Below are 25,820 nucleotides of genomic sequence, written 5' to 3' on the forward strand. Positions count from 1 at the left end.
CAATACGTGGTCTCTTACGATACGGGTCTATGGCACGAGTGTCGGACTACTAAGAATTTAATTTTCGCAACCTATAACCTAACCCCAATAATGTCACTAAACTTTAGTGGAATCTTAGCGAGTTATATTGTCAAAATTTGTCCGATTAAAAAAGTACTCTGTTCGTTTAAAAGTTATTCTGACCATTTTTTATTCTAAATATTCGGTATTTTCACTATTTTTATAAAGATTATAAGTTCGAATCAGACTATATCTTTTTTTAAATTATATAAACAATACTTCGATTATTAAAATATATAAATTTTTACTAAAAAAAAATAATATGGTATATATAAGAGCAAGAGATGCTCAAGATATATAGATTTTTTTTTTGGGTGTAAAAATTGATTGGCAAACTAACATCTTAAACAAATTAGATTAATTTGAGATAAAAAAAATTGTTTTATATTAGATTAATTTTTCTTAATTTTAGCAGTAGGGTTTCATATCCACACACTTTATATACACGATATATACGCCTTCCCTGTCTTATTCTGTCGCAAGAACACGCACAGAGATCGGACAGTCTGCTTCTGGGGGTACTGTTTGTTTCATTTAACAAGACCCATCAACCACTGAAACAACGAAGCTTGGATCCTTTTGAGCTCATATACACACACACACATATACATATATATATATATATAAACACGGATACAGCTTTTCTTTCTAGTGCACAAGAAAATGATAACAGTGCGGTGATGCATGCGGTAGATTTCCATCGTGGATCTGTCTGATACGTGGGTCCTATGCACGGTACCATCCCACAAAAGCCATCTAGTAATAGACCGTGATTTCTCCAACATGAATTTACATGTAGTTCTAGCACGAGAGATGTTGCTCGGAGGTTATACATACATACACATATATGTATATGTATATGTATGTGTGTGTGTGTATACAAGAAAATGGAAATTGAAATAGCTGCAGAGAAAAAAGACGAGACGGAATGAAAGAGAGAGAGAGAGGGTTGTATAGTATAAATGTGAGTGTGAATGTGTAGGTGGGGGGGGGGGGGTTGTCGGTGGTGTGGGGAAGAGGGAGCTGAGTACAGAATCTGTAATGTCAAATCATGTAGTTGGTATTTTGGAAGTATGTGCATATAGTGTTTCTGCCTGTGATTGAGTAGGTCTTTTCTAAAAGATTACTTCATATTTACTTTTGAAATCTCTATATTGCCCTCCCATATAATCAACAATTACTTACACTTAAAGCTTTTCTTCTTCTCACTTTTTTCTCACTCTCTCTTTTATGTATAGATTTAATAATAACATTGTTAATTTAATTACATACTATATGTATAGTCCGATTTGAATAAGTATTTTTTAAGCATGCTCTAGTTTTAGCCTCGTTACTCGATATTTTTGATATAGTATTTAATAATCGACATATAATTATGTTTTACAATTAAAAAATTGAGTATGCTCCGCAAAAGTTTGATCTCTTGTCTGCCATCGTTAAAGTCTATTGTTGCTCGACTAGCGTCAAAAGCTCATTCACACAATCGGAGAAATTAAACTTTTTGTAGAAATAATCGGTACTAACTTTTCGACCAAATATCGTAGTTTAACATTACTTATTAATCTAACGTGCGTGCAAAACATGAGATTTGAGGGCGAGTAGATTTGGGTTTGTTATATATCTAATGATTTGTGAGTGTTATGTTAAAGTTTCAAAATTTTATATGGTATGGTAAGTATATTAAATTTGGTACCAAGTCCTCAGACAACTCCATGCGAGCTCTGTGCAATTAGAATTTCTCTCTCTCTGATGAGAAACTTTCAATTTTGATTGATACCCATTTCTGATCTCACCTCAAGGTTCAAGGTAATTTTTACAGGAGTGTTGCTATATGTAAAGATGATGTGAAAGATTGTGTAGGTTCATTATAAGCTAGGGCTATAAAAGGATAAGAACTGTTAGTGAATGAAATTAGAGAGAAAAAAAAAAAAAAACCCTCTCTTTGCTGTCTCCTCTCTCTGCTCCTCTCTCACCTAATTCTGTGTTTCCCTTCTGTATTTTTCAGTAACATGATGGTTGTCGAAACCTAGAATCGTCGGCTAATTTTTCTCTTTCTTTTCCAAGTTCGGAGGAGGAGACAAATTTCTCGATAATCTGTGCAACAGAGCATTGTAAAAGCTCCTGAGACCTAATTCTGCATTCACTTTTATGTGGTTGCTGAAAGAAATCTCCATGTAAATTGGACGAAATTTTCTATTTTCTACCTGATAAATCGTCCTGCCAACTTCGGACCATGCATGCTAGGAGATAATTCCAGAGTAACTTCGACAGGAAACTGAATTCATCACAATCGGATTTCTTCAAGGGTCCGAGACAGACTTCAACAACCATTTTGAGCAAGTTCAACAGCGATGAAGGTATAGTTTTGATAACTTACTTAGCGAAATCACCTTATGCTGCACTGCACCCTCTTTCTTATATAACTCGGACTGTGTCAGTACATTAACACAAATCAGATATGTAGGAAGATCCAGCAACCTCACAATAAGAAAACAGTACAAGCCGCAAATTCTTTCACATAAATGAAGATCCATATATTGAAGAACCTTGTTTTATCATGCTCGGCGAAATAAATATCCAAAAATTACTCAAAGCTAAGGAAAACATAGTATTTACCAGACCTTGCTGTTGTTTTACACAGTTTAAGCCCTGGGGGATGACATTGACATACACATTCCATGCGTGCAGAAGAATTCCATCCACAAACAGCCATAAGACTGAATTATAAAAGCTTTACAATGGATTAAAATCTTTGCTCAATTTGTCCCAGGAATATATAGAATGTTTACGAGCTCAAGCTACTCAGAAAATATAGAAGCATTAAAACAAAATTCTGAATTTGAGACAGCACATCCAGATAGAAGCAAAATTGCTGATCAAATGATTCAATCTACACTCAGTTGTACAACATACATTTGAGTGGACACTGAAAGCAAACCCCTTCTTAGAAAAAATTCCTATGTTCTAATAAAAAGCTAAACATTCTTCCTCTAGCAGTTAGTTACATGTGTTTTCTTCTTAAATTCACTAAAAATATTCTCCTCTTTATGGTCTTACTGCTTTAGCTCCCACCATGATACAGTTAATAGTTAATAATGGACTCGAAAGAATTTTAGGTCTAAGATTGCAAAACTGTTAATAAGTCAATCTCGACGTAGTTCTTCAGAAATTGACAATGCTAATCTAATGTTATACCTCCGCAACTCTTCTGTAGAAAAGAACATAAGCAGCTGAAGTTTTTATCTTTTCCTGGCCGATCGGATAGACATGGCTATCATCAAAGTCATACCACTGATCACCACCGTGCTACAATAGAAAGGGGAACATTAAGACATTCAGATTAATACAGTGCACTGTCATGCATACATGCGATTATCAATCACAAATTAAGAGAGATTAAGTCATTAGCTTATGAATAGATCAATTAGATCCTAAATATCTTTTTCTTCACAAGCAATTATGCAGGACTAATGCGCATGCTACATTCTAAAAGATGCATAAAATGGCCCAGCTAAAGAAAGCATTTACATTACGGTTGGAGAGTTACAGCTCTAATCACTTAAGGTTTTTCACCAAATCATGTCCAAGAAAAGCTCTTTTGCCTAACACTAGCCTCTTCAACATCCTAGAAGTGCAGAAAGATACTTAAATGGCTAGTACAGTGTTTGACATAAATTATTTTTTGGCTAAGAAAAGTTTATAAAAGAGTTCGTAAGCTCTCTGAGATTAATATTGTTGGAAACATGTTTGAATAGGATGAAAAGCCAAAGCTGGGTAATTAGAAAGCTTATAAGTTTTTGCAACAATTTAACATGAAAGAAGCTAGACAGCATATAAAGTCTTCCAATACATTGGTGATAAGTAAAAGATAATTTTATCTCAAAATTCTATAACTTAAACCCTTAAAACATTTTTGTCGCAAATTTCAGTCTTTTATTAAATTAAATAGCAATAAATAAGTATATCTTTAATCAAAACGTTTAATAGCATAAAGCTTATGCCAGTAAAGCACTCAAAACTTTACAAATAAACCTCCATATCTTAACTTAGCTAGACAATCTGTAAATAATTAAAAGAAGATCAATACAGTAAAAGCGGACGGCAGAAAAAGTGAAGGAACTTATAGTATTGCTTAAAGATGAAAGCTATTCGAAATTTTCCTAAGCGTCAGCATCGGATTAATTGACCTTTTAAGCGCCAAGAACTGGATGCCTTCAATGGTTTGTATATGCTGAATGCGGTGGTAATAGGTGAAGACAACTGATGTCGAACCAAGAGTTGTATTTAGTTCAGTTCTCATTCAATTCCTAACTAATTTCTACTTCTTACTTCAATATGATTTTCCATACCTTGTTATCTCAAGAAAGAAACTAGTTATCTCAAAAATGATTTTCCATACCTTGTCATCATTGTCAACTATGCAAGTATGTTTATCTACATAAACATACAAATTAGGGAAAAAAAAAGAATTTCATGTGCTAACCAGAGCTTTAACTTCCTAAGGAGCAGCAGGTTCTAAAGCCGAGACATGAACCAGCAGAAGCCTGATGACATTCACCTATCCATGTGGGAAAAGGCCATCTAAAGCCACTCTTGACCAAAAATATTCACCTCAAACCAGAACATATGAAGAACATGGGGACATATCACTTACATGGACAAATGCAGTGTAATGACCACCTCCCATGCTTCCATAGTGATTGCTAACAGCATAAAGCATGTACCGAGCTGATGATTGGCAATTCCACTGGGTAACATATGGTGACAAATCAAGATCATCAGCAGGAAAATCAACATAAGTCTCAAGTTTGTTCTTTAGGAACCGACTGTATGAAAACCTCTTTAAATGAATAACGAGAATCTCTGGGAGTCTCCACAGATCTAATTTTTTAACAGCTTGACGATGTGTTTTGCAGCCAGGACAATACCTAGATTACATAAATGAAAACCAGAAATTAGCATGTGGTGGAAAACAAAAGCAAGCCACAGTTCAGACAAGGAAAGCCCAAGAAGACGTGAAATCTATAAGTGAAAAATTCATTATACCAATAAAACCGTTTGCCACCTCAGTACATTAAATCCTTCCTATGGAAGTTAAAAGAAAGAACCAAATGGAAAATGGAAGCATCAGAATAAATATCCCAGTCATGTAGAGGAAGAAAAAAAGAACACTAGAGCCAGGCTTAGTGTTATAAACAAGAAGCAGCTATAGCAGATGGGGCAGAAAGGAAGAATCCAAGATCTCATCTTATTACCATCATCAAATGTTTGACAAAAAGCAAGCCAGAGATTAAAAAGTAATGGAGCTTTCCAACTCCAATAGACTTCAGTTCACAAGGATTTCATAGCAGAATAAGCAAAAGAGAATTACTTCAATTAAGTTAGTATGCTGTGTGCGCGAATGTGATACCCAATTCCTTCACATAGGAAAGCTCTTCAAGAAAACAACAATTTTTTCTAGTGTTATAATTTAAAGTCAGATCCATTAAAATTAGTGACAAAGTAAGTTACTAGCCTTCTAGATCTTTTGACACAAGAAAAATGATACCCAACTTACTGTCAAACAAAAGCATAATATCAGGGAAATTCGTAGTGTGCAAAATGGTTCAGAAAAAATAAGAAACCAGGTTAAAATAACTTGTAATACCTCTCCTATGCAAGTCAGGTAAACAATTTTTGATAATAACTATTCATAATGGAAATATTTCTTCTGCTTAAGTTAAAAAACTATATACTATATAATTTCTACACTCACCACATGTCATCTGGACCAAGAGGCTCCTCAGTCAAGAATGCTTCAAGACACTTATACAAGGAAACAGACTCCTGAGGTCTCTTTGCAAAAAATCCAGACTTAAAAATTTCAGGTAAGGAGCTAAGAAGACGTGTATCATACTGTTCAATCGGCTTTTTTGGCCAACATACTAGCACATTAAGCCGCTTGGATACTCCTGTAATTGCTAGAGGTTCGTGCATTTCTATCAAAGACTCCTTTGAAGTTCCTTTATCATCTGTCAGGTAGAATTTTAGTTTAGAATCTGTACATGAAGCCTGTTTCACGTTAATGGGATTTCCTTCTCCATCTAAAACAGGATCACTACCATCTTCCCTCCCAGGAGCTTCTTCCATTGCACAGCCTTCTGTGGAATCACAATCATCTGCACTACTCTCAGCAGATAATCGAAAGGGCGCAATCAATTTCAAGTACAGACTGCGGAGATCGAACCCATTGACTATATCACAAAGCCTTGCTACCATAGGGATTCCAAATGCCTTCCAAGTTGGAGTCAGCTTCCCATTGAAGTACTGCCTGACAATAGAAAATTAATAAGATATTGGAAGGTACAAGGTAGCTCTAAAAAATATCTCAGTGAGGGAGCTGAGACCAAAGCTATAGGTCAGACAAAGAAGGGGAATGGGATAAAAAGGATGCTAGAAGTGAACAAATATAATTAATATGAATAGAAGAAGCCAACATGCTGAAAATAACATCAAAGTTACAAACAAAACAAACTTACTCTTCCATTTGCTGATGAATAAATACAACTAAAGGAACTTTGACCATATCTTTCATTAATCGATATGCAACCAATCGGTCACCATCTCTAATCAAAGATAACGAATCAGCAGGCTCTTCTAGATATCGTATAATGCGGTTGTTGTATATCTGCACAGGAGTCTATTGCCTCAGAGATTTAAGAAAACACATTTGGATAAGTCGAGTAACAAAATTGATAAAAGATAGTATGCCATTATGTTTTGGAGATACAAAAAGGCCATGTAAAATTGAAGAAGACATATAGGGGGAGGAGACAATAAATACCTTGTATAGAATCAGGAATATTTTTTGGAGAAGACCAAAGGGAAAAGAAAATGAAATTGCCAGAAAAAAATGGTTAGAAATGAAAAGAGAAATGGGATCTGAAATAAAGGAGTTTTTACTCAGTACAAAAAGATAAGTTTTTCTTTTACAAAAAAATGACAATTTGTAGTAATAAGCAGCCTTGTCAATTAGTTTTTTTTAAAAAAAAAATAGAAAATGAAGCTTTATTAAGAGAAAGGAAAAAGTACAAAAAGGAGAATAAAACATCTGAATGATATCATTGGAACAAAAGAAACAACATTAACACAAAATAGATGAACAAAATGTATGAGCTGTTAATGAGTAAAGATGTTAGCCTCCCAATTCTGATGGAGATTGGAAATTGCTATCTCAAGAGATGTCCATGTGCAGCCTCGTAAAATAGTGGGAAACAGTTTCTCTCCTACAACTCCGTGGAAACCAACGTCAGCTGTTGGATTTACTTTTTTGTACTTCCACAGGGACTGACTTAACTTATGGCACTGGAAAACATCAATATTTTGGAACCAACCTAGTACATCCAAACATTAAATACACAACATACCTCAGCCACCAATAAGGTCTCATGATCCCGTAGAGAACATGCAGTTCCCAGAGCCTGAATAAGGTCTTCAAATTTTCCAGGTTTCGGGACAGTCACAGTACATGGAGATGGCTGAGTTGTGCCATCATTACTCACAATCGTTAAAGTCATCGTCCGCATTGTTGTTGACGGCAGAGGTAGAGACAGATACATGAAGGGATCAAAGGTAACAGAGACCTTTTTGCAAACAGGACAAACTAATGTTGATTTATATTGACCCTACAATGAAAATTAGATTGCAAATGTATCACATGCTAATAAAGAAACTGCAAGAAAATGCCCAAGCTGCATACTAAGAAAAAAAGGTCTAATGCAAGACGGGAAACAGATTATGTTCGGAGTAATTCAAATATATTAGCATCACATGCTAATAAAGAAACGTTAAGAAAGAAAATGTGCAAAGTTTCACCTTTCAAGTTTCTTTGAAATGTTTTCTCTGCTTCTCTTTCGGTTAAGGCTCATGGTCTATTTCTAGAGTTTCATTTATCAACATTGAACGGGATTTGGCTACCCTTTGGAATTGTACTTTGTCTTGAAGCATTTTCTTCCATTTTGTGTCTGCTTCCCTTCATTCTAATATTTTTGTTTATTTTACCTTCTTTTGAAAAAGTGCAAACTACATTTCTTGGAAAAAGACTATTAGAAAAGATGCTAACCATATCAAATTAACATTAATTTAAAATGTTTAAGAATCCTACAAAAGAAAATTGCTCAGAATCAAATTAACAAATCCCAACTAGGACCAAGATGTTCAATCTGTGTGGCGGATTGTAGCAGCAGCTGTAACAGTAACATCAGGAGCAAGAACTTCGCACAACTTCCTCTTCCTCCTAGCTCACTGCCTTAGGCCACCACCATTCTGGTCAACCCCAGAGCAGCTGTAACATAAGGGAGCATCTCGACAGCTTTCATTCTTCATCACTGGTCGCTGTAGTCCTCGGTCTCTGGGGCTAGGTTTCAACTGAGTGGGGGAAAGGCTCACGCGGTTGTGGAGCAAGAAAAATACCACTTTAACCCACTGTACCTTGGCTAGATGTTAGGTGTTTCATCTCTTCCATCTTTCACAACAGCGGGAATGCAAGCTGAGCTTTACATCACATGCACAACTGCTGCAAACTGGGGTGGCCAGTTTGGACCCTCGGAAGTTCGAAGGACCTTTCCAAGGCGATCTTGGAGTCCTATGCAACTTTCCAGCTGAATCTTGGCCTCAATCAAACCTGTTTGATCAAGGCAAAAAGATCAGTGAGATTTTTCTCACCAAAGGAAGATAACTGTCCTCTACAATCAGGAAATTCTTGGCTGCAGAAAGGAAGTCTTGATGTGGTTGTAGTGGAGAAAGAAGAGAATGGCATCAAGATTAGCAAAAACAGAAGAGGATTTAGGCCTCTATAATATTCTGGGGAAAGGAAATGGAGTGGATCGCACAAACGCTCATGGATTTCTACTAGGAGAAGCGGAGCAGTTCATGGGTTAGGAGTCTGATTGGTTCTCGACATTCATTATGAATAGCGTTAAGGGAGAATTGGGGTGGAAATTATCTGACCTTAACATAGAGAAGGAAGTAGGAGGAGAATTATCATCCTGGAGGTTTTACAGGCCAGTGGCTACTAGAGAATGCTGGTGGCAGTGTGTAACTAGATGGGAAATCTTTTAGGAGCAGCTCTAACAATCAAGAACAAAGCAGAAGACTCTGCTACTGGAAGATTTCCATCCACTAACAGATTGCCAGGTGGGAGTTGTCCCAACAGCGGGATTTGGCTGCAAGTGATGCTGGAGGAGCTTGAGCAGTCGTTTTCCGGAAGTGGTTAGCAAAGGAAGAGAGAAGCAGTATCAAGCAGGGGAGACGAAGCCTGGCATTGAAATGAGTCAGTAAAATTCTGGGTCAAGACCCGATCCAACAAACACTAAAAGCACGATCCACATGCTTTAGTGGGTGGCCCAAATATGCCTAATCAGGCAGGATATAAGGAAAGGACCATCCAAAAGGCCACTGCAAAAGAGAAAGGAAAATAGGCCCCTAGATCCAAGCCCAGGGTTCAGTGGCAGGTGAAATCAGGGAGAAGAAGAGAGGAATCGATGATGTTGACAATCAGGAAGGGTGTCTGACCATCAGGCGGGGAGATTTCGGGTTTGGACGGTTCTTCGGAATCTCATTTTCTCTTCAATGGACCTGGTGAGAGCAACCACTCTCTTACAGAGCAGATGGAGGACTTTGGGTGATTGGGAATGGGAAAGAGTGCAGAGAAACAAAAACTGGTAGACTTGGAGGCGGCTATTTTTCCGATTCCAGAGGCTGAGCCAATTGTAGTGGGGTCGGAGATTGTGGAGGCACTAAATGAGGGAAAAGGCAATATAGAAAAAGGAAAATAAGAGGGAGCTGGCAGTGATAGAAGTAGTTGAGGATTGTGGGAAGGGTAAGGAGGATACTGAGTGGTTTTTGAACAATATTAACAGAATAAGTAAAATGATGGCGGTAAGTTGCAATGGCTTCAAAGAGCAAGTTCTTGACCTATTTAAGGCTATCATTAATCAAGGGGGAGCAAAGGTGAATTCTAAGACCCCAAAATCAACTCTTCAAAAGAAGGTAGGGGTAAATAAGGAGAGGGAGTTAAAGAGGCTTCAGATGCCAATAAATTATGAAAAAATTAGTAGAGAGGAGAGGAGAAAAAGGGAGAATCTTCGATTATGCCATTATGACTAATAAAATTATGTTGTGTTGGAAATTGAATGATTCAGAAAAATGATCCTTATTAAGGGGTGCATGGCAAGGTGGAAACTAGACATTATTTGTTTTCAAGAGTTTAAAATGGAGATTTTCTCTGATTTGACGGCCCATAATCTACGGAAAGTCAAGGAGATGGGATGGAGAGAGTTATTGGCAGGGGGGCCGGTTGGAGGGATGGTGGTGTAACAAAATGAGAATGCACTGGAAATCGAGGACAGTTTTAAAGCAGGCATTCTATTTCTTCTGCGTTCAGATGTAAGGTGAATGAAAGGAGATGAGTGTTTACTGGTGTCACACACGCTTGCAGAGGTTTCAGAAAGAGATTTTGCAGGAGGACTTGGACAAGTGCAAAAAGAGACGGGATCTTCTGGTGGTGATTTCAACTTGGTGCTGAACAACCATCAGATCTGGGGGGGAGGGGGAGGGGGAGTTAGTCCAAGGTCTATACTAAAGGAATTCCATGACATCATGGATAGACTAGACTTTATGGATTTGCCGCTAAATGGTGGGAGATGGATGTGATTGAGCTCCATGGAGAATCTCTCTTATTCAAGAATTGATCGTCTTATTGTTTCTAACTCGTTTAAGGTACACTGATTCAAATGTTAGACAAAATTATGCAGTGTATAATTTTCGAACACTTTCCCATAAGTTTGGAGACAAATGGCATCAGGTGTGAACAATGTCCACTTAGAATTGAGAACAATTGGCTCAAAGTTCTTGAGTTCCAGAATAAGATTAAGGGGTGATGGGAAGAGATGAAGGTACTGGTTTTGATATCCTGAGAGTTGCCAAAAAGCTTGTCATGTTAAAAGACGAGCTCAATAGGTAGAATAGGGAGGAACTGGGGGAGGAGAGCCTGAGGAAAGACAAGCTCTTTTCCGAGCTTCAAATATTAAACAAGATGGAAGGAAACAGGGGTCTCTGTGAGGAGGATGGGGAGCGGAGACAGGATGTTCTGCTTATTAGAGCTTGCTAATATCATTATGAGGGAGGAGATAGCCTGGCAACAAAAGTCAAAACCAAGTAAATCAAGAAGGGCAATAGAAAAACCAAATTCTTCCGTTGGTTGGCTAATTACAATTGGAGATGCAATTACGTAGTGGAGCTAGAAGCAGGTGGTCAGTTGAGAAAAGGGAAAGAGGAATTAAGAGAGGATGTTAAGTTTTTTTTTTGTTTTTTCTTTGAAGACTTGCATAGAGAAGTGGAACCATGGAAAACTACTTTTAATGAATTGAGTTTCAACAGGCTAAGTAATCAAGATTTCATGTTCCTTAAAACAAGCTCTTTCTGAGGAGGAAATTAATGAGGCTATATTGGTTGTAAAGGGGACTAGGCTCTGGGGCTGTACGGCAATATGAGATTTTTGTTAACAAAAGTGGGCCATTTTCAAGAGTGGTCTAAAGGCTACCTTTCATGAATTCCATGCTTCAGGGTCCTTTATGAAAAATCTAAACTCAACTTTTCTAGTATTTATTCCAAAGATCCAAGTTGCGCCAAATATCATAAATGTTAGGCCTATTAGCCTTGTGGGTGCTGTGTGTAAATTAGTTGCTAAAATCCTAGCAAGAACTAGGAAACGCCAACATGCTTTTGTTTTGGAGGGGAGGGGGAAGACAAATTCTTGATGCAACCTTGATAGAAAATGAGGTTGCTGACATTTTGTTGAAGAAGGGAGAGCGAGAGGTTTTACACAAGCTTGATATAGAGAGGCTTGCAACCATGTAGCTTGGAGTTTTCTGTTTTATATGATGAAGAGAATGGACTCCAAGAATAAATGGTGAACCTCAATTAGACTTGCAGGTGGGCAGGATCGGTAAAGAGGTAAAAGTGATTCACTTATTATTTGCAAATGATACGCTACCATTTTGTGAGCCAAGTCCCAGTGACCTCCTCAATATCAGGTGTGTTTTGTTGAGCCTACAAGCCATGTCCAGTCTTAAGATTAATTTGGCTAAGTCAGAATTGTTGCAGTTGAGCATGCATGAGAAAGATGAATAGCTGAACACCATTTTGGTATGCATTTCTGTTGGGTGTCAATTATACGGTGTGGGATTTGATGGTGAACAAATTTGAATTCCGTTTGACCAGATAAAAGAGGGATTTACTTTTGAAGGGGGAAAGATTTACTCTTATCAAAAGCTCAATGGATAATATTCTCATCTACTTTATGTCTTTGGGCACCATTCATGCGAGCATGGCGAAGAGATTAGAGACAATTCAATGCTGACTTCTGTGAGGGACTTAGAAGACAAAAGTAAATATCATCTTGTGGCAATATGATGTGGTTAAACACTCATATCAAAATGGTGGTCTGGGTGAGAGATCTTTGGTGAAACCCAAAATGTCTTTACAAGGCAAAAGGTTTTGGATATCAATGAGGGAGGGGAAGAGTTCCTAGAGGATGGCAATCGGAGCAAAATTTGAGGTGAAGAAGTTTTGGGTGGTAGACAAAACTTAAACGGAACATATAGGCTTGGATTGTGGAAGAGGATTGTTAAGAATAAGGGGGCCTTTCAAAGCTACATTCGATGGAGAATTGCATCGGGTAAAAGGGTGAGTCTATGGAGGGACTATTCAATGAAAGAGGGAGCACTTCGTTTGAAGTTCCCTCAATTTTCAGTATTGCTCAAGACAATGACATCAAAGTATAGGAGGCACATCTTTGTTATGGTGTTTGGGCTGTTGACCTGAATATGAATGATTGGGGAGTGGAGTATGTGGGGGATACACAGTGCTTTTCTGCAGGTGGTGATCTCTGAGAACAGCAAGGATGAACTATCTTGGAGTCTATGTTCCAAGGGACTCTTCTTGGTCAAGTCCTAACAACTTTTTCTGACTACCCAGAGGAAAAGAAAAAGAGGTTTCCTTGGCGATCAATGTGGAAGGTGAAGGGGGTTCCTAGAATGGCTTTTTTGCTTAGGAAGCAATGCGAGAATGCATTCTCACTCTTAACAAGTTAAGCGAGAGAGGCAAAGTTCTGATGGATAGGTGTTTCTTGTACAAAACTGATAGAGACATTGCAATCATATCCTCCTTAGTACCTACTAGTACATCCCCTATGTTCACTGGTTTTTAGCTTTTGGACCTAAGTTGGGTCATAGCCAGCACAATGAGAGAGGAACTTTGGGCATAGAGGGCATCATAAGTGATATGGAGACAATTAAATTTCTTTTCACACCATTTGGATTATTGGAAAGAGAGGAGTAGACATGCCTCTGAGAGGATTATGGTAACTTTGATAGAATTAAAAACTCGTGGTTCTAAACTCTTGAGTATTTTGATTAAGAGTCTAACTTGTGTATTTAAGTGAGGATTTGGAGAACCTTATTCATATTTTGCTAAACTTGTAAATTTTTTGCATATATGTTGCATCCTTTTGGTGCTTTATGAATAATATTACATTTTTTATTCAGAAAAAAAAGAACCAAGATGTTCAATATCTAAGTTATTTTGTTGAGAGATTCAATATCTAAGTTATTACAATGCATAATCATATATCAGGTTACTTTTCCTACTTCAGCTATAGCAACCAGATTTCTGTAAAATAATGAAAGTCAACCGCATCTGCCATGATAAGGTCTTGAGACCAAGTGACCTCTGGCATACTGCAATGCAAGAATCGCATTATGAACAGTACATAAAAGAAAAAAACTTTTATGGACAAATTCCATTCCATGCCATACATATTTCAAACATCTGCAAATCAAAACTAGATAGGATGCCTGTCTCAACTCATTCAGAAGCACAATTCACTTTCCACTATAATGCCTCCAGATAGAAATGTGATTAACAATCTGAACTCATGTTTTGATTACCAGAAGTCCAATAAAAAGGAATTTCCACTGTGGTTTCTGCCAAAATCTCAGAATAAATACTTACTTGACACACATCAACTATGATCGAGTCATTACGAGCCAAATGATTTCGCCAATATTCATCCGCTACTTCTTCATCTGGTCGACCCTCTCCATCCTTGGCTTCCATATAAGGCTTACTCTTTACCCGATTAAGATCTTCATGAAGTCCATCCAACAAAAATGCAAGCAGTTCCTTTTCATGACATGCAGAAAACATAAGTGCAACTATATTCTCTTACCCACTGAGACAGGGAGAAAGAAAAACGAAACCAAGACAAATGTCTTTGAGCAAGAGAACTTCACTAACTTGGGAATCATGCTGATTAAAGCCACTAAATTGAGGAGCAAAACGGGCAAGTTTTGACTTAAAAGTTCTTGGTGCAACAACAGTGGCACCAGGTGCCCACAACTTCCTTATCAAATCCCCAAAAGCTAAAGCAATCTCACCCTGCCAAAGAGGTCATTTATGTCAGTGAACTGAAATAAGCCACATGTCTAGATAACCACAGAACATGACACAGATGAAGGATAGATGTAGCATACATCCATTCCCAGCGCATTGTCATGATTTATTTCTCCAACATAATCTCCTAGAAAATAGTCAACAAGCTTTGGTGTGTGCGCTAAGCATTGAAGGGCGCTGTTCATGAAGCAAGTATTTCCAAGATTTTGCAATCCTGTCAAACCCAGTGAACCAGCTTCTCCAGCTTTCCCCCAAAATGATGAATTGTTTCGTGCAACATTGAAGCTTGAATGACCAGCATTACCATTCATCATAGGTGACACACCAGAAAAGGAATTTGTCCGGTTAGCATGTTGTAAAGACAATTCATCCTTTTTCCCTTCTCTGCATTTTACTAAATCAGACAACCCATAAATTTGCAACTCCAGAAGAATCTGTAAAGTAACGCCGCATTAGAGCTCATGCATAAAAATTGGTAACATATTTTGGATAAAATATTAAAATATTAAGATATCCTTAATTATTTATAGAGAAAGAAGATTACACTAAGAAAGGAGAAGAATACAAATAGAAGAGGATAAGCCATCCTCAAAAGAGGAAAAGATTGCCAAAATCAATGTGCCTCCCAGTCCCCTTGCATAATAGATAAAGGCAAACTCCAAAAAGAGCCATAAGCCTTAGCCCGTAGAGAAGCCATACAAGTTAATTTATCATAAAAGAGATTCTGTAGCATTAGCGTGTTGCTGAAAATTCTGGCATTTCGCTCCAGCCATAAAACCCGGCATCCAAAATAGAGCCCTTCTCCACAGCATTTTAGCTCTTTGTTCGTCACCCCATACATAGACATATGCAGAAAACAAATCTCAATATCGGGTGGGAAAACCCAATTTTTCCCAACAGGGGAAAAACAAAAATGAAAACAGAAAAACAAATTCACTCCAATGGAGGATAGATGCCCAATCCCTTTGGAAAATAGCTAAAAGCACCCAAAGAGGCATGAGCATTAACCCAAAGCACATCTAAAAGAGGTCAGAAACACTATGTCCGACACAATACCAAAAGAGGCAAAATACCAATCTGTCCAACACAAAAAAGAGAGGCCAGAAACAATCTTTCCAACTATAAACCAGGAAGACTAGATCCTCTGCATAACATTTTCTGCTACTTATTCCTACCAAACCAACAGAGAGAAGAGATAACGATAATTTAAGGGAAGGGAAACAAACTGAACTCACAGCAAAGATATCAAAGAGCTAGTTCAAAAACTCCAAGTGACGTAGCTGTTAACCCGCAGGATGGGTTCATGCTTATTAAAAACAGATCGTTCAATTTTTCCAAAATAACAAACAATTAGTTCTGCATGGCAGAAGCAGACATCAGTCTTAATCTTGTTACGGATGGCAATCCAAATGAAAACCTTCACCTTATCGGATGGCCAATCCAAATGGAAACCTTCACCTTATTGGGAGCTTTCACCTTATAAACAATGCTGCATTCTGACTACTGAGGTAATATTGTAGAAGAATGAATTGTTGTGTATTTCATTAAATATCAAGGCCTTATATATACAAGTGAATAGCAACAACAAAAAAGAAACAGTAATAATTACAAAGATCACAAAGATCCAGGATATATTACTAATATATCCTTTACCCTAATGAAACCCCAATGTGTACTTAATAATTCTGCTCAAGTTGATGAATATATATTATCCATTCTCAGTTTGGCAATAATTGTCTAAAATACATGATTACTTAATCATTTAGTCAAAACAATGGCAGGTTGTGACTTAGTTGACATGCATGAAGTACAAATCAGTCCAGTATCTAGCTTCTCTTTGATGAAGTATCTGTCTACTTCAACGTAATTAGTTCTCTCATACTGTACTGGATTGTGAGGCGACGTTAATCACTTATTGTCGTAACAGAGTCTCATAGGACTGTCCCAAAATTTATAAGTATTAGGACCAGGTACCAGAGCAATCTCTTAGGTCTTGTCCAATTTTCCAGTTTAGACTGAATTAGAACACCCATAACCATTACCATTTTGGCAATCAAACAGTTCTGTTTTACCAAGCCCTTATCCTCTTCCACAACAATCTCATAACAAGATCTCAATCAAAGAGACTTAACATATTGGTACTGATGCTAAGTGTTATTGGTGACACCAGATCTCTACACAAACAATTCATCGGGAGGATTTCGAATTTCCAACAAAAGAACTCTCATCTTGGAAGGACATTTTTGGAAAATGCATAATTAGAAAATGGGGGAGAAAGTATATAAGAGAAGGATTAGGTGTCATAAAAAATAAAAGAAAACCAAAAGCAGAAAATGTTGAGATAAAGTAAAATCAATAAAGAACAGCCGAATAATTTCTATGTAAAATACATGGAGAAATATCCTTATACAGCCTTCATGCCTTAACCAAAAGGGAGATCAAAAAAGTCATCTATTCCAAAAGAAATAAGAAAAGAGAACAGAGATCCTAAAACATTGTAGCATTTCTCTCCAACCACAGCCTATCCACAAACTACCAAAAAGCAGGCCCCTCACAACAATTTAACATCCTTTTTTTCCCCAAAAGCACAAAAATAAGAATAATGAATGATTCAAGATTTGAAGGGACTGACCCAACAAAGATATTGAATAACCAGACCAAGCTGCCTGATGAATCCAGAGACCAAAACCTACTCTAAAGGCTGGAAAAAGAATGATAGCTTCAAGAGCCAGAAGCAAAAAATGAAAAAAAGCATATCATCCTCTTCACAATAATTAAGATTTCATGGAAGAAAAAATGCCAAGAAATAGAACCATTCTTATGAACCTTGAAACAAGAGATAGGATAGTTATGGTGAAGCAAAAGGCTATCGAGGTGCAAAAAGCAGGTACTGAATAGGCATAAGGAGATGGCCATGCCAAGAATCCAACCAGAAAATATATATATATGGAACCATCTTCCACCTTCAAAGGGGAAAAAGACACATAAAGTTGAGAAATAGCTTTGCAAAAGCTTTTGTGAGGAAAGGAAACAATAGATTTAGTATCCAATCCATTCTGCTGTAGCCCAAATTTATTTTTAACAACCCTCCTATGCTATAAAGAGCAAGGTTCCATAGGAAAACACGACCACTATTTATTCATTAAAAGACTGGTTTTTACAAGCAAGGTTCTCAATACCAAAACCCCCATTTTCTCAGAAAGGAAACACACCCTCCATCTCATTAAATGGACTTGAGGACTCACCAATCCAGATCAAAGAAAATTTCTCATCACTCTCTCGAGATTCTAGGCTACGCCCTCAGGGATCTTGAAAACAGAAGGATAATAGATGGGAATACTAGAGAGGCATGCTTGAATAAGAGTAACCCTCCCACCAAGATAAAAAAGAGCACCCTTTCAATGCTCAAGTGTCTAGAAACCATGGATACCACCGGATTCCAAAATGAAGCTGCTCTAGAATTACCCAACAGAGGAATGCCCAAAAAGGTAATAGGTCAGTCCAAGATAACACACCCAACCAATCCAGCTAGACCTTTAACAAATGATTATCCACATTAATGCATGCAGACAAGTGATTCTGGTAGTACTTTTTATTTAAAAAAAAATGATTGTGGTAGTAAATTTGTGTCCAGAATATCTTCAATTAAGAGAGAATTTGTTTACAAATTGAGAGATTAAAGGGCTAACTCTTCACGAGCCCCTATCATTCAGAGATTGAAGGATTCTCCCTTAAAGAGCCCTTACCCTCTTCCACAATAGATTCCATATAAGATCTCAATTTATGGACCTAATAGAATAAAACAATTAAAAGCAATTCAAGCATTCCAAAGATCAATAATTTTTTTTATAAAAAAAAAAAGCATTCCAAAAATCACACAAAACACATTTATATATTTTCTCCTCAACAAAACATTAAGAATCAATAGACATTCATAACTTTTTTTGGAGATAAACAGTATGTAGCACTAAGAGTCACCAGCAAGACATCTATAAATGTTACACACTTGGGCTCTAAAAAAAGAAAACAATCAAAAGATATTCAAGCATTTCAAAGAACATAAGCTAATATAAAGGATGCACAATAATATCTCCAGATGTAAACATAGGCAGGCAAGCCTTCCCCCAGATCCAATAATATTAAGTGCCTTTACACAGTGCGACAAGAGAGAAATAAATTAACTAAACAAGGATAACCACGTACCTCCTGATCTTTTGAGAACTTGTTCTTGTCATTCATAAAAAATAGGGTTGTCTGCCCAGAAAAGTCCCAGATGCGTAACTGTAACAATTTTATAATTAGAGAACAATATAAATATAGCCCAAAAAAATCCATTACTAAATCAAATACTACCTGCTCAGATTCAAGGCTGAAGATCTTGCAGGCTCTTCTGAAGAGTTCAACTGCATTATCCTAAATAAAACATCATGTCAGGAAATTAAAACCAAATAATCCCTGGACAACCGAGATGGTTAATAATTGAAAGCAACATAAAGAGATTAATGACAAACTGGCATTATGTCAGGAAATTAAAACCAAATAATCCCTGGACAACCGAGATGGGTAACAATTGAAAGTAACATAAAGAGATTAATGAAAAACTAAGGAGGGATATATGAATTGCATGAAAAACTCAGAAAAGAATAACTTTTTTATAAAATAAAAAGTCTTATTAAGAAGAGCATAAAAAAAGATTACAAAGATACGAAGGGCCAACCATCCTTGTACAATCGGATCAAAAAGGAAAACCAGAAAATAAAAACAGAAGGAAATATTTCAATGAAGAATAGCCTCTCAATTCCTTTGCAAGATAGACAATAGCATATCTCCAAAGAAGACAGTTTGCCTAGCTGATGAAGAAAGCCAGAATTACCATCCAATTCAAAAGTTCTGATGAAAAACTCTAGCATTGCACTTCAACAATAAAACCCAACAACTAGCAAAAAGAGTACCACACCAAACGGCTATAAGCCCCTTCCTCCTGGCCTAAAGTAGAATCCTGAGATGCTTACATCAAATCATGTATTTGTCTGAATATCAGAAATCCCATGACAGAAGTCCAATATTAGCTTACCCACATGCACAGATCATTACAAAGATGACACGCAATGAGACACAATCATTTGGAAGAACTCATAACCTAAGCGAGAGAGAGAGAGAGAGAGAGAGAGAGAGACACGGGAATATTAACTATTAGGGAAAATAAAAATATTTCCTAGATAGCCTCAAAGACAAAATGTAGATCCATTCTCTTTGCAAAGTAGATAAAAGCATTGCTTTAAGAAACAACAAAGCCTTTAATCCAAAGTGAAGTGAACAAGACCGTCATATCCCAAACCATGTGAGGTAGTTGAAAACAATGCTTGAAGATTCTTGCTCAGGTCCAACCAAATGACCCACCAAGCAGGAAAAATGCTCCACCTCTACAACACCATATTTTTTTCAGAGAAAAAGCTTTCTCATTAAAAGGTCACAGAGAGGAAGCCCCCAGATACAAAAAACTTTTTTCCTTCTTTCTCCTAATACGGTAGAGAATAGGAAGCAACCCAACAAAGATATTATCAGTTTCCTGTAAAAGAAGAATTATACTTGCCTCCACATATAAGTGCTCAAACATTTCTATAATCAATGATTCACACTCAAGATCCAACATCACTAGAGCTAAGCTAATCCATCCAACCTTATCAACAATTAGGATCTCCTTGACATGCAATTTCCTCATTTAGTCAACTACCAATTCAAATGTAATCAGCTCAAGGACCTTTTTGATATGTATGTTGTCATAAGGAACATATGGTGCAGTCATTCTCGTTGTCTCATATATATAATAAATAACTTCAAGATTCATATAAGTATCAAGGGCTTAAGAAGTTGATCAGCAATCAATACTTTTAATGTTAGAAAAGTGAATCCCTATCTGACTTGGATGGTTTCGGACACACCTCTGGTAGACCATATTTAGCTCGGTCAAGAATGCAGAGAAGTTCATCAGTCAAATGAGAAAGGCTTCTAAACATATGATCAATGACCACGAGCCACTGTTCGGCCCTCTATCAAAGGATACCATGACTTTGATCAAATGGATAAATAAGCACTAACCCACTTACCACTATTAAATCTACTCCGCATTTGGGCATAAAGTGAGAATTTGAACAAAATACCCCCAAAAAGAAAAAAGAAAAAAAAACATGTTGAAAAACCTTAAGGGCCAGCCTAGAGATGGGTGAACCTTAATAACAGCCTTGCAGGGTTTAGTATAGAGGATCAAGACAACCAAGTTTAATAGGATGTCTAGGCCCATCACCTATCTCATTGAGTCTTTCTAAAATGATGTAGCCAAAGCCCATCACCTATATTGGTTGAGTCTTTCTAAAATGATATAGCCAATTGGGGTTCTAGATTGGGACCTTTTCTCTGTAGCAAAAGTTGATTAAGAATATCCACGGTATGCGAAAAGATTGTTGGGATTCTGAAGCAAGAAGTTACTCATAAAGCATTGGAAAGTCATCTCTCAACTCTAACCTTTTCATTCATCTTACCGATTTGAGGCTAGGGATGGAACTAGAATTTTATTTTTATGTGAAGATAACTGGATTCGCGATCTCCCCCGTGCCACTTACTTTAATTTTCCTGATAACCTTTCCTTGAGTCACAATGCTCCTATTTGCTACTTCATTAATTTTTTTGAGAGGCATACCTCATGGAATGTCTCTCTTCAGGAACCTAAATGATCTGGAGTCTGTTGATATGCTCTCCTTGCTTAAGCTACGTGAACCTTGTAATGTTTCTTTTCAACCTAATAGTAGGTTTTGGAATTTGGACTCCTTCAGTTTTGATAACAACAAGTCCTCTCTTAACTGTTCTACACATTATCCAAAACTTTCACCAATGCTTTTTGAATGGCTAAAATTCCCTCCATGGTTAAAGCTTTTACCTAGATTGTAGTTCTTACCAAATTAACAACAGATGACTTGTTAAAAGATCACAGGTCTAACTGTGCATTATTCATAGACGTTTGTATGATGTATTTCAAGAATGCTGAATCTTATTGTTACCCTTCCTTCACTATGATGTAGCTAGGAATGTGATTTTTTATACTTTTGGCATGATGAGATTGCCAACCCCTCCCCACAACTTCTGTACATATTTTCTTATCTCTTCACTTAAAGGAGTTTGTGTGAAGAAGGAAGTTGGGATCCCACCTAGAGGTGACTTTTGTTGGTTTACAGGTCTGATGATTGAGCAAAATGCAAGAATCTTCACATATCAGTATTTTCCTCAAATTCTTTTAGGACAGAGTGACCTTCTTGGCTTCTTTGTAGGCCAAGGCTCACAAGTGTTCTCAAGATATCTCTTTGTTCTTGTCATAAAGAAACTAGTAGCTATTTTTTATTGAGTTTTTCCTTTTTGTTTTGCTCCTGATCTTTTTGGAGGTTTTACCAAGGATGCTTTATTCTCTTTATCTTTGTACCTTCTCTCCATTCTAATAATACTTCTTTCATCATAAAAAAAGATGCAATTAATTAACAAGACAAGAAAGAAATCAAGAAAATCATCAACCTTAATATGTATGAAAGGAATTGGGTCAAGCACAAGAATATGAGAGGAGATTTCTAATTGAAATATAGACTTTGATTCTTGTCATTGTCATCTTTCCTTCTTCATAATCTAAAAAACCAAACAAACACAAGAGGCATGTACACCCAAAGAGAGAGTGAGATAGATGACTATTCCTTAAACGAGGAAGAAAAGTATTAGAACACCAACAAAGAGATTATTCTAAAAATGAAAACACAAAACTAGAGATGTTTGGCAGTTGAAAACTCTATTAGTTACGAGTGGTTCCAAGGATTTTAGATTGATGAAAGATAAGAGAGGCACTGGTAGTTAGGCTAGGAGGGTATAGATCTTCAGAAAACTTGGATAAGGAGATAAGAGGCTCTAAAACTCGGGAAGTTCATAAATTGTTAGTGAAATCTTAAATTTGATATGTTTAGTTGAAAATCTAACAAATGATGAGTGAAATCTTAACAAACACACTACTAAATTATAAAACAATTAAACTAAATTCTAGAAAAAAGAAAAGGGCAAAACATAAGGAGATCAAGCACAATGTGGGTGGATTTCTTTCATCAACTTACCTTTTTGCTAATTTTCACTCCCAGGGAATTTGTTTCTCTTTGAACAGAAAGCCTGAGTTGTAAAGGGTAGACATCTGCCATATCATCTTCTGCAGCTGAAAAGCTTTTTCCACCCTTCACTGCAGCTCTAGCATCAATGTGCCTAAAGAAACAGGAGGAGAATACCAGTAGAGATGTAACAAAAATTTTCCTTCAGTTTCTCAAGGAAAAAAAGAAAAAATCAAGTGAAACTCTGAGGATCAATATTATGTTTCCAAAAACCTCTCAAAGAGAAAAGGAAAACATATAAAAAAATTAACCCCACTCATAAACCTTCCATATAAACTTACAAATTTTCTAAAAGTAAATCTAACATCTTACCAATTATTCCTATTGTTCCTATTGTTCTTTTTGACTGAATGCACCACTTGAAAGAACCAAGTGCAAACACTAACGAGATTAACAAAAATCTAAATGAAGGCAACTCAAATAGACAGGTTATCCTTTTTGAATTCTGCAGAACTTTTCCGAGTTGAATGGCTGGAGAGTAACAATAAATATTTTCTGTGTCTGAAACAAAATTTCTTTATATATATGTCTCGATCAAGCGGCTTTCAAATGAGACATTTTCTGGGAATGGACATGGCCCTCCAAACAGTAGGAGATTACATGGGGAACACAAACTTTAGGTTAGGCTCAAAAGTCCTTAGATATCCATCTTTGGTTTCTTAAAGATAAATAAGCATCTCATATGAATTGATACGTCAAGAAAAACAAAATTCTAAAAGTAAGAGTAATTATTGAAGTCTTTCATCAAGACAAGAAGAAAAGGTAAAAAGAGACATGGTATAAAGCATAAAAGACGGAAGAAATCCCTATAAAAATGTGTCAACGGCCAAATAGGAAGAACCTTAGAACCACTGATCCAATCATTCAGGCAACTGAAACAAATGCCTCATAAACATTTTTCTTTTCTAGAAGCCTCCTAGATTATAAAAGACAGAATGTGTAGAACTTTCATATTAGAAGTTCCAAATCAATTTATCTGACAAAACCAACTCCTGGTACTCATTGACCAATTGCTGCCAATGCCAATAAATAAGTAATGTCAAGAATAGTAATTCCAACACAACCTAGAAATTAGGAGCATCAAAATTGTAACAAGTATTGGCAAAAAAAAGTAGCAGCAAACCTTTTTATTTGGAAGTTACTGTCTCCGTATCAATAACTAGGAACCCTACCACATACACTAACAAGCTTCTTGTTAAAAACATAATAATGTTGTTTGATAATATATAACAGTCCGACAGGTATAAGTATGTCCGAGATTTGCATATTATGTACTTAGCTTACCAGTAATCATCCATTTACCAGTAGAAGATTAATCCAAAATAACAATATATACCACCCAACTGGCATCAAGCAAACTGTATTAGACACTTGTTATAATTTCAAAAACAGACAACCAAAAGACCGACGATAAGCTGCATTTTGAGCACAACTGTTCCCATCCACATTGTTTCTAACACATTCACTCATTATACCGGAAAAATTTAGAAAGGGAAACACGCAGCAGAAAACTCTTCAGAACTTAACCTCACCATTTGAGTGCCTGCAACCACATTTCCCCCTGGACCAATGCAAAGTCCCGGCCTGAGCAACCTACTTCACCATTTTCACTATTTCGCAAAGAATCCCCATCCCTTCTAAGGTTGAACATGAGATCCGAGTTGATTATGTTGTTGAACAATTTCATGGGGCCTGCAAAGGATGTTCCTGGTGTTGCAGTATAGAGGACCCCTCTATTCCCATCTGACTCCCCAGATGTTGAATCCTGAGTATCTTTCCACCACCTGAAATTCACATGTCAAAATGAAAATAGTAGACTAAATCAATTTCCACAACGCAGAGATACCCATATCAGAAAGGTTTCAAAGAGCAGCAGAACATTATTGCTTAGCTTATGGAAAAAAGAAGGCAGAAAAGCAAGATATCTCTTAGGAGCCACTTCATATCATAAAACCCGAAAGGCATTCACTTCAAAATCCCAATCAATTCCTTGGAAAATTTAGGATCCTAACCTTGGCAAGAAGCTAAATAAAGCCACGAAAATGACCCGTTTGGAAGCTGAGGCATCAGGACGAAGAAAAAAGAAATAGCAGATTACATGTCTACCAAGATGTGTGTGTGTGTGTGTGTGTGTATAAATCTCGACATATCCTACTCCAATCCAACTTGATTTAAGATTCTAAATCACATGCTCATGTCATCTAGTTTCATTACCCTACCTATTCCGTGAGGACACACGCAGTCAATAACGGCTACATTACTAAAAAAAAAAAAAACCTGCATTAGCTTAATTCGGCTCAGATTTGTGAATGCCGAAACTAAAGAGGTAGAGGAGTAAAAGAAACAGAGAGAAAGGAAGAAGAGACCTCAAGGGAACGAAGTAGACTCGCTGGTCGTTGTCCGAGTCGACTCGCTGAGTTGAATCGGAAGAATCTTCGGAGATGACGTCCATTCGATTGCGAAGTAAGTGAAGAGGAGAGCAGCAGAGATTACAGATTGAGAAAGAAAATGGACATCATCTGTGAAAACTCGGAGAGGGAGAGTGGAGAAAATATCGGATTTGCAGAGAAACAAGCGGAGATTTTCTGAAAGAAGGAAATTGAAATTACATGTCATAATAATGTTTTGGTTTGAGCCTGTTGATTGTGGGAGAGGAGAGCCGGAGAGATCAAGGATATATTTGGAATAAAATTAGAATATTTGTAGAATTTATTAATATTAATTAATTAATTAATTAATTAATTAAAAAAAGATAATAAAATTAAATGAAATTAAAATTTGTATGATAAATTTTAAATATATATTTTTTTATTTTAATTAAAATATAATTTAAAAAATAATTAATTTTCTTTTTTTTTTGGGTTCATTTTACTAAATTTTCAACTTTAAACTCTAATTAAATTAAATATTTAACAATTTATTAAAATTGAAAAAAAAATTAATATTTTTTTTTTGGATTAAAATTCATTAAAACTAAAAACTTTACCCACATAAAAGCAATAAAAATTATTTGATGAAACTTAACTAGACAAATTTTAAGCTAATATATTTTATTAAAAAACATAAATAATTATAATT

General features: G+C 36.5%; 1 protein-coding gene and 1 long non-coding RNA gene across 4 annotated transcripts; one reads left to right on the forward strand and one right to left on the reverse strand.

Annotated features, from left to right (window-relative positions):
* The first annotated feature begins 1,872 nt into the window (after nt 1–1,872).
* On the forward strand, nt 1,873–4,932 carry LOC148266163 (uncharacterized). 2 transcript variants are annotated; one of them, XR_015818918.1, is made up of 2 exons: nt 1,873–2,417; nt 2,525–4,932. It is a non-coding gene; the product is annotated as an uncharacterized LOC148266163 (long non-coding RNA). The 2 variants fall into 2 exon arrangements; XR_015818917.1 differs by having other exon boundaries at nt 4,570–4,932.
* On the reverse strand, nt 2,913–25,397 carry UBP8 (ubiquitin-specific protease 8). Of its 2 annotated transcripts, XM_088219285.1 has the most exons (14): nt 25,109–25,397; nt 24,275–24,526; nt 22,695–22,836; nt 18,907–18,966; nt 18,757–18,834; nt 14,634–14,987; nt 14,398–14,538; nt 14,113–14,283; nt 7,467–7,724; nt 6,579–6,727; nt 5,816–6,370; nt 4,715–4,988; nt 4,544–4,618; nt 2,913–3,366 (listed from the first exon to the last, which is right to left on the reverse strand). In XM_088219285.1, exons 1-13 carry the CDS (start codon nt 25,192–25,194, stop codon nt 4,559–4,561), a joined length of 2,580 nt encoding a protein of 859 aa, XP_088075411.1. In that variant the 5' UTR covers nt 25,195–25,397; the 3' UTR covers nt 2,913–3,366; nt 4,544–4,558. The 2 variants fall into 2 exon arrangements, with proteins under 2 accessions (XP_088075411.1, XP_088075410.1); XM_088219284.1 differs by lacking the exon at nt 4,544–4,618 and having other exon boundaries at nt 25,109–25,396.
* Between the last annotated feature and the right edge of the window lie 423 nt (nt 25,398–25,820).

This window comes from Carica papaya, chromosome 5 (genome assembly GCF_054855325.1).
Source record: "Carica papaya isolate Zhongbai chromosome 5, ASM5485532v1, whole genome shotgun sequence".
Classification (NCBI taxonomy): domain Eukaryota; kingdom Viridiplantae; phylum Streptophyta; class Magnoliopsida; order Brassicales; family Caricaceae; genus Carica; species Carica papaya.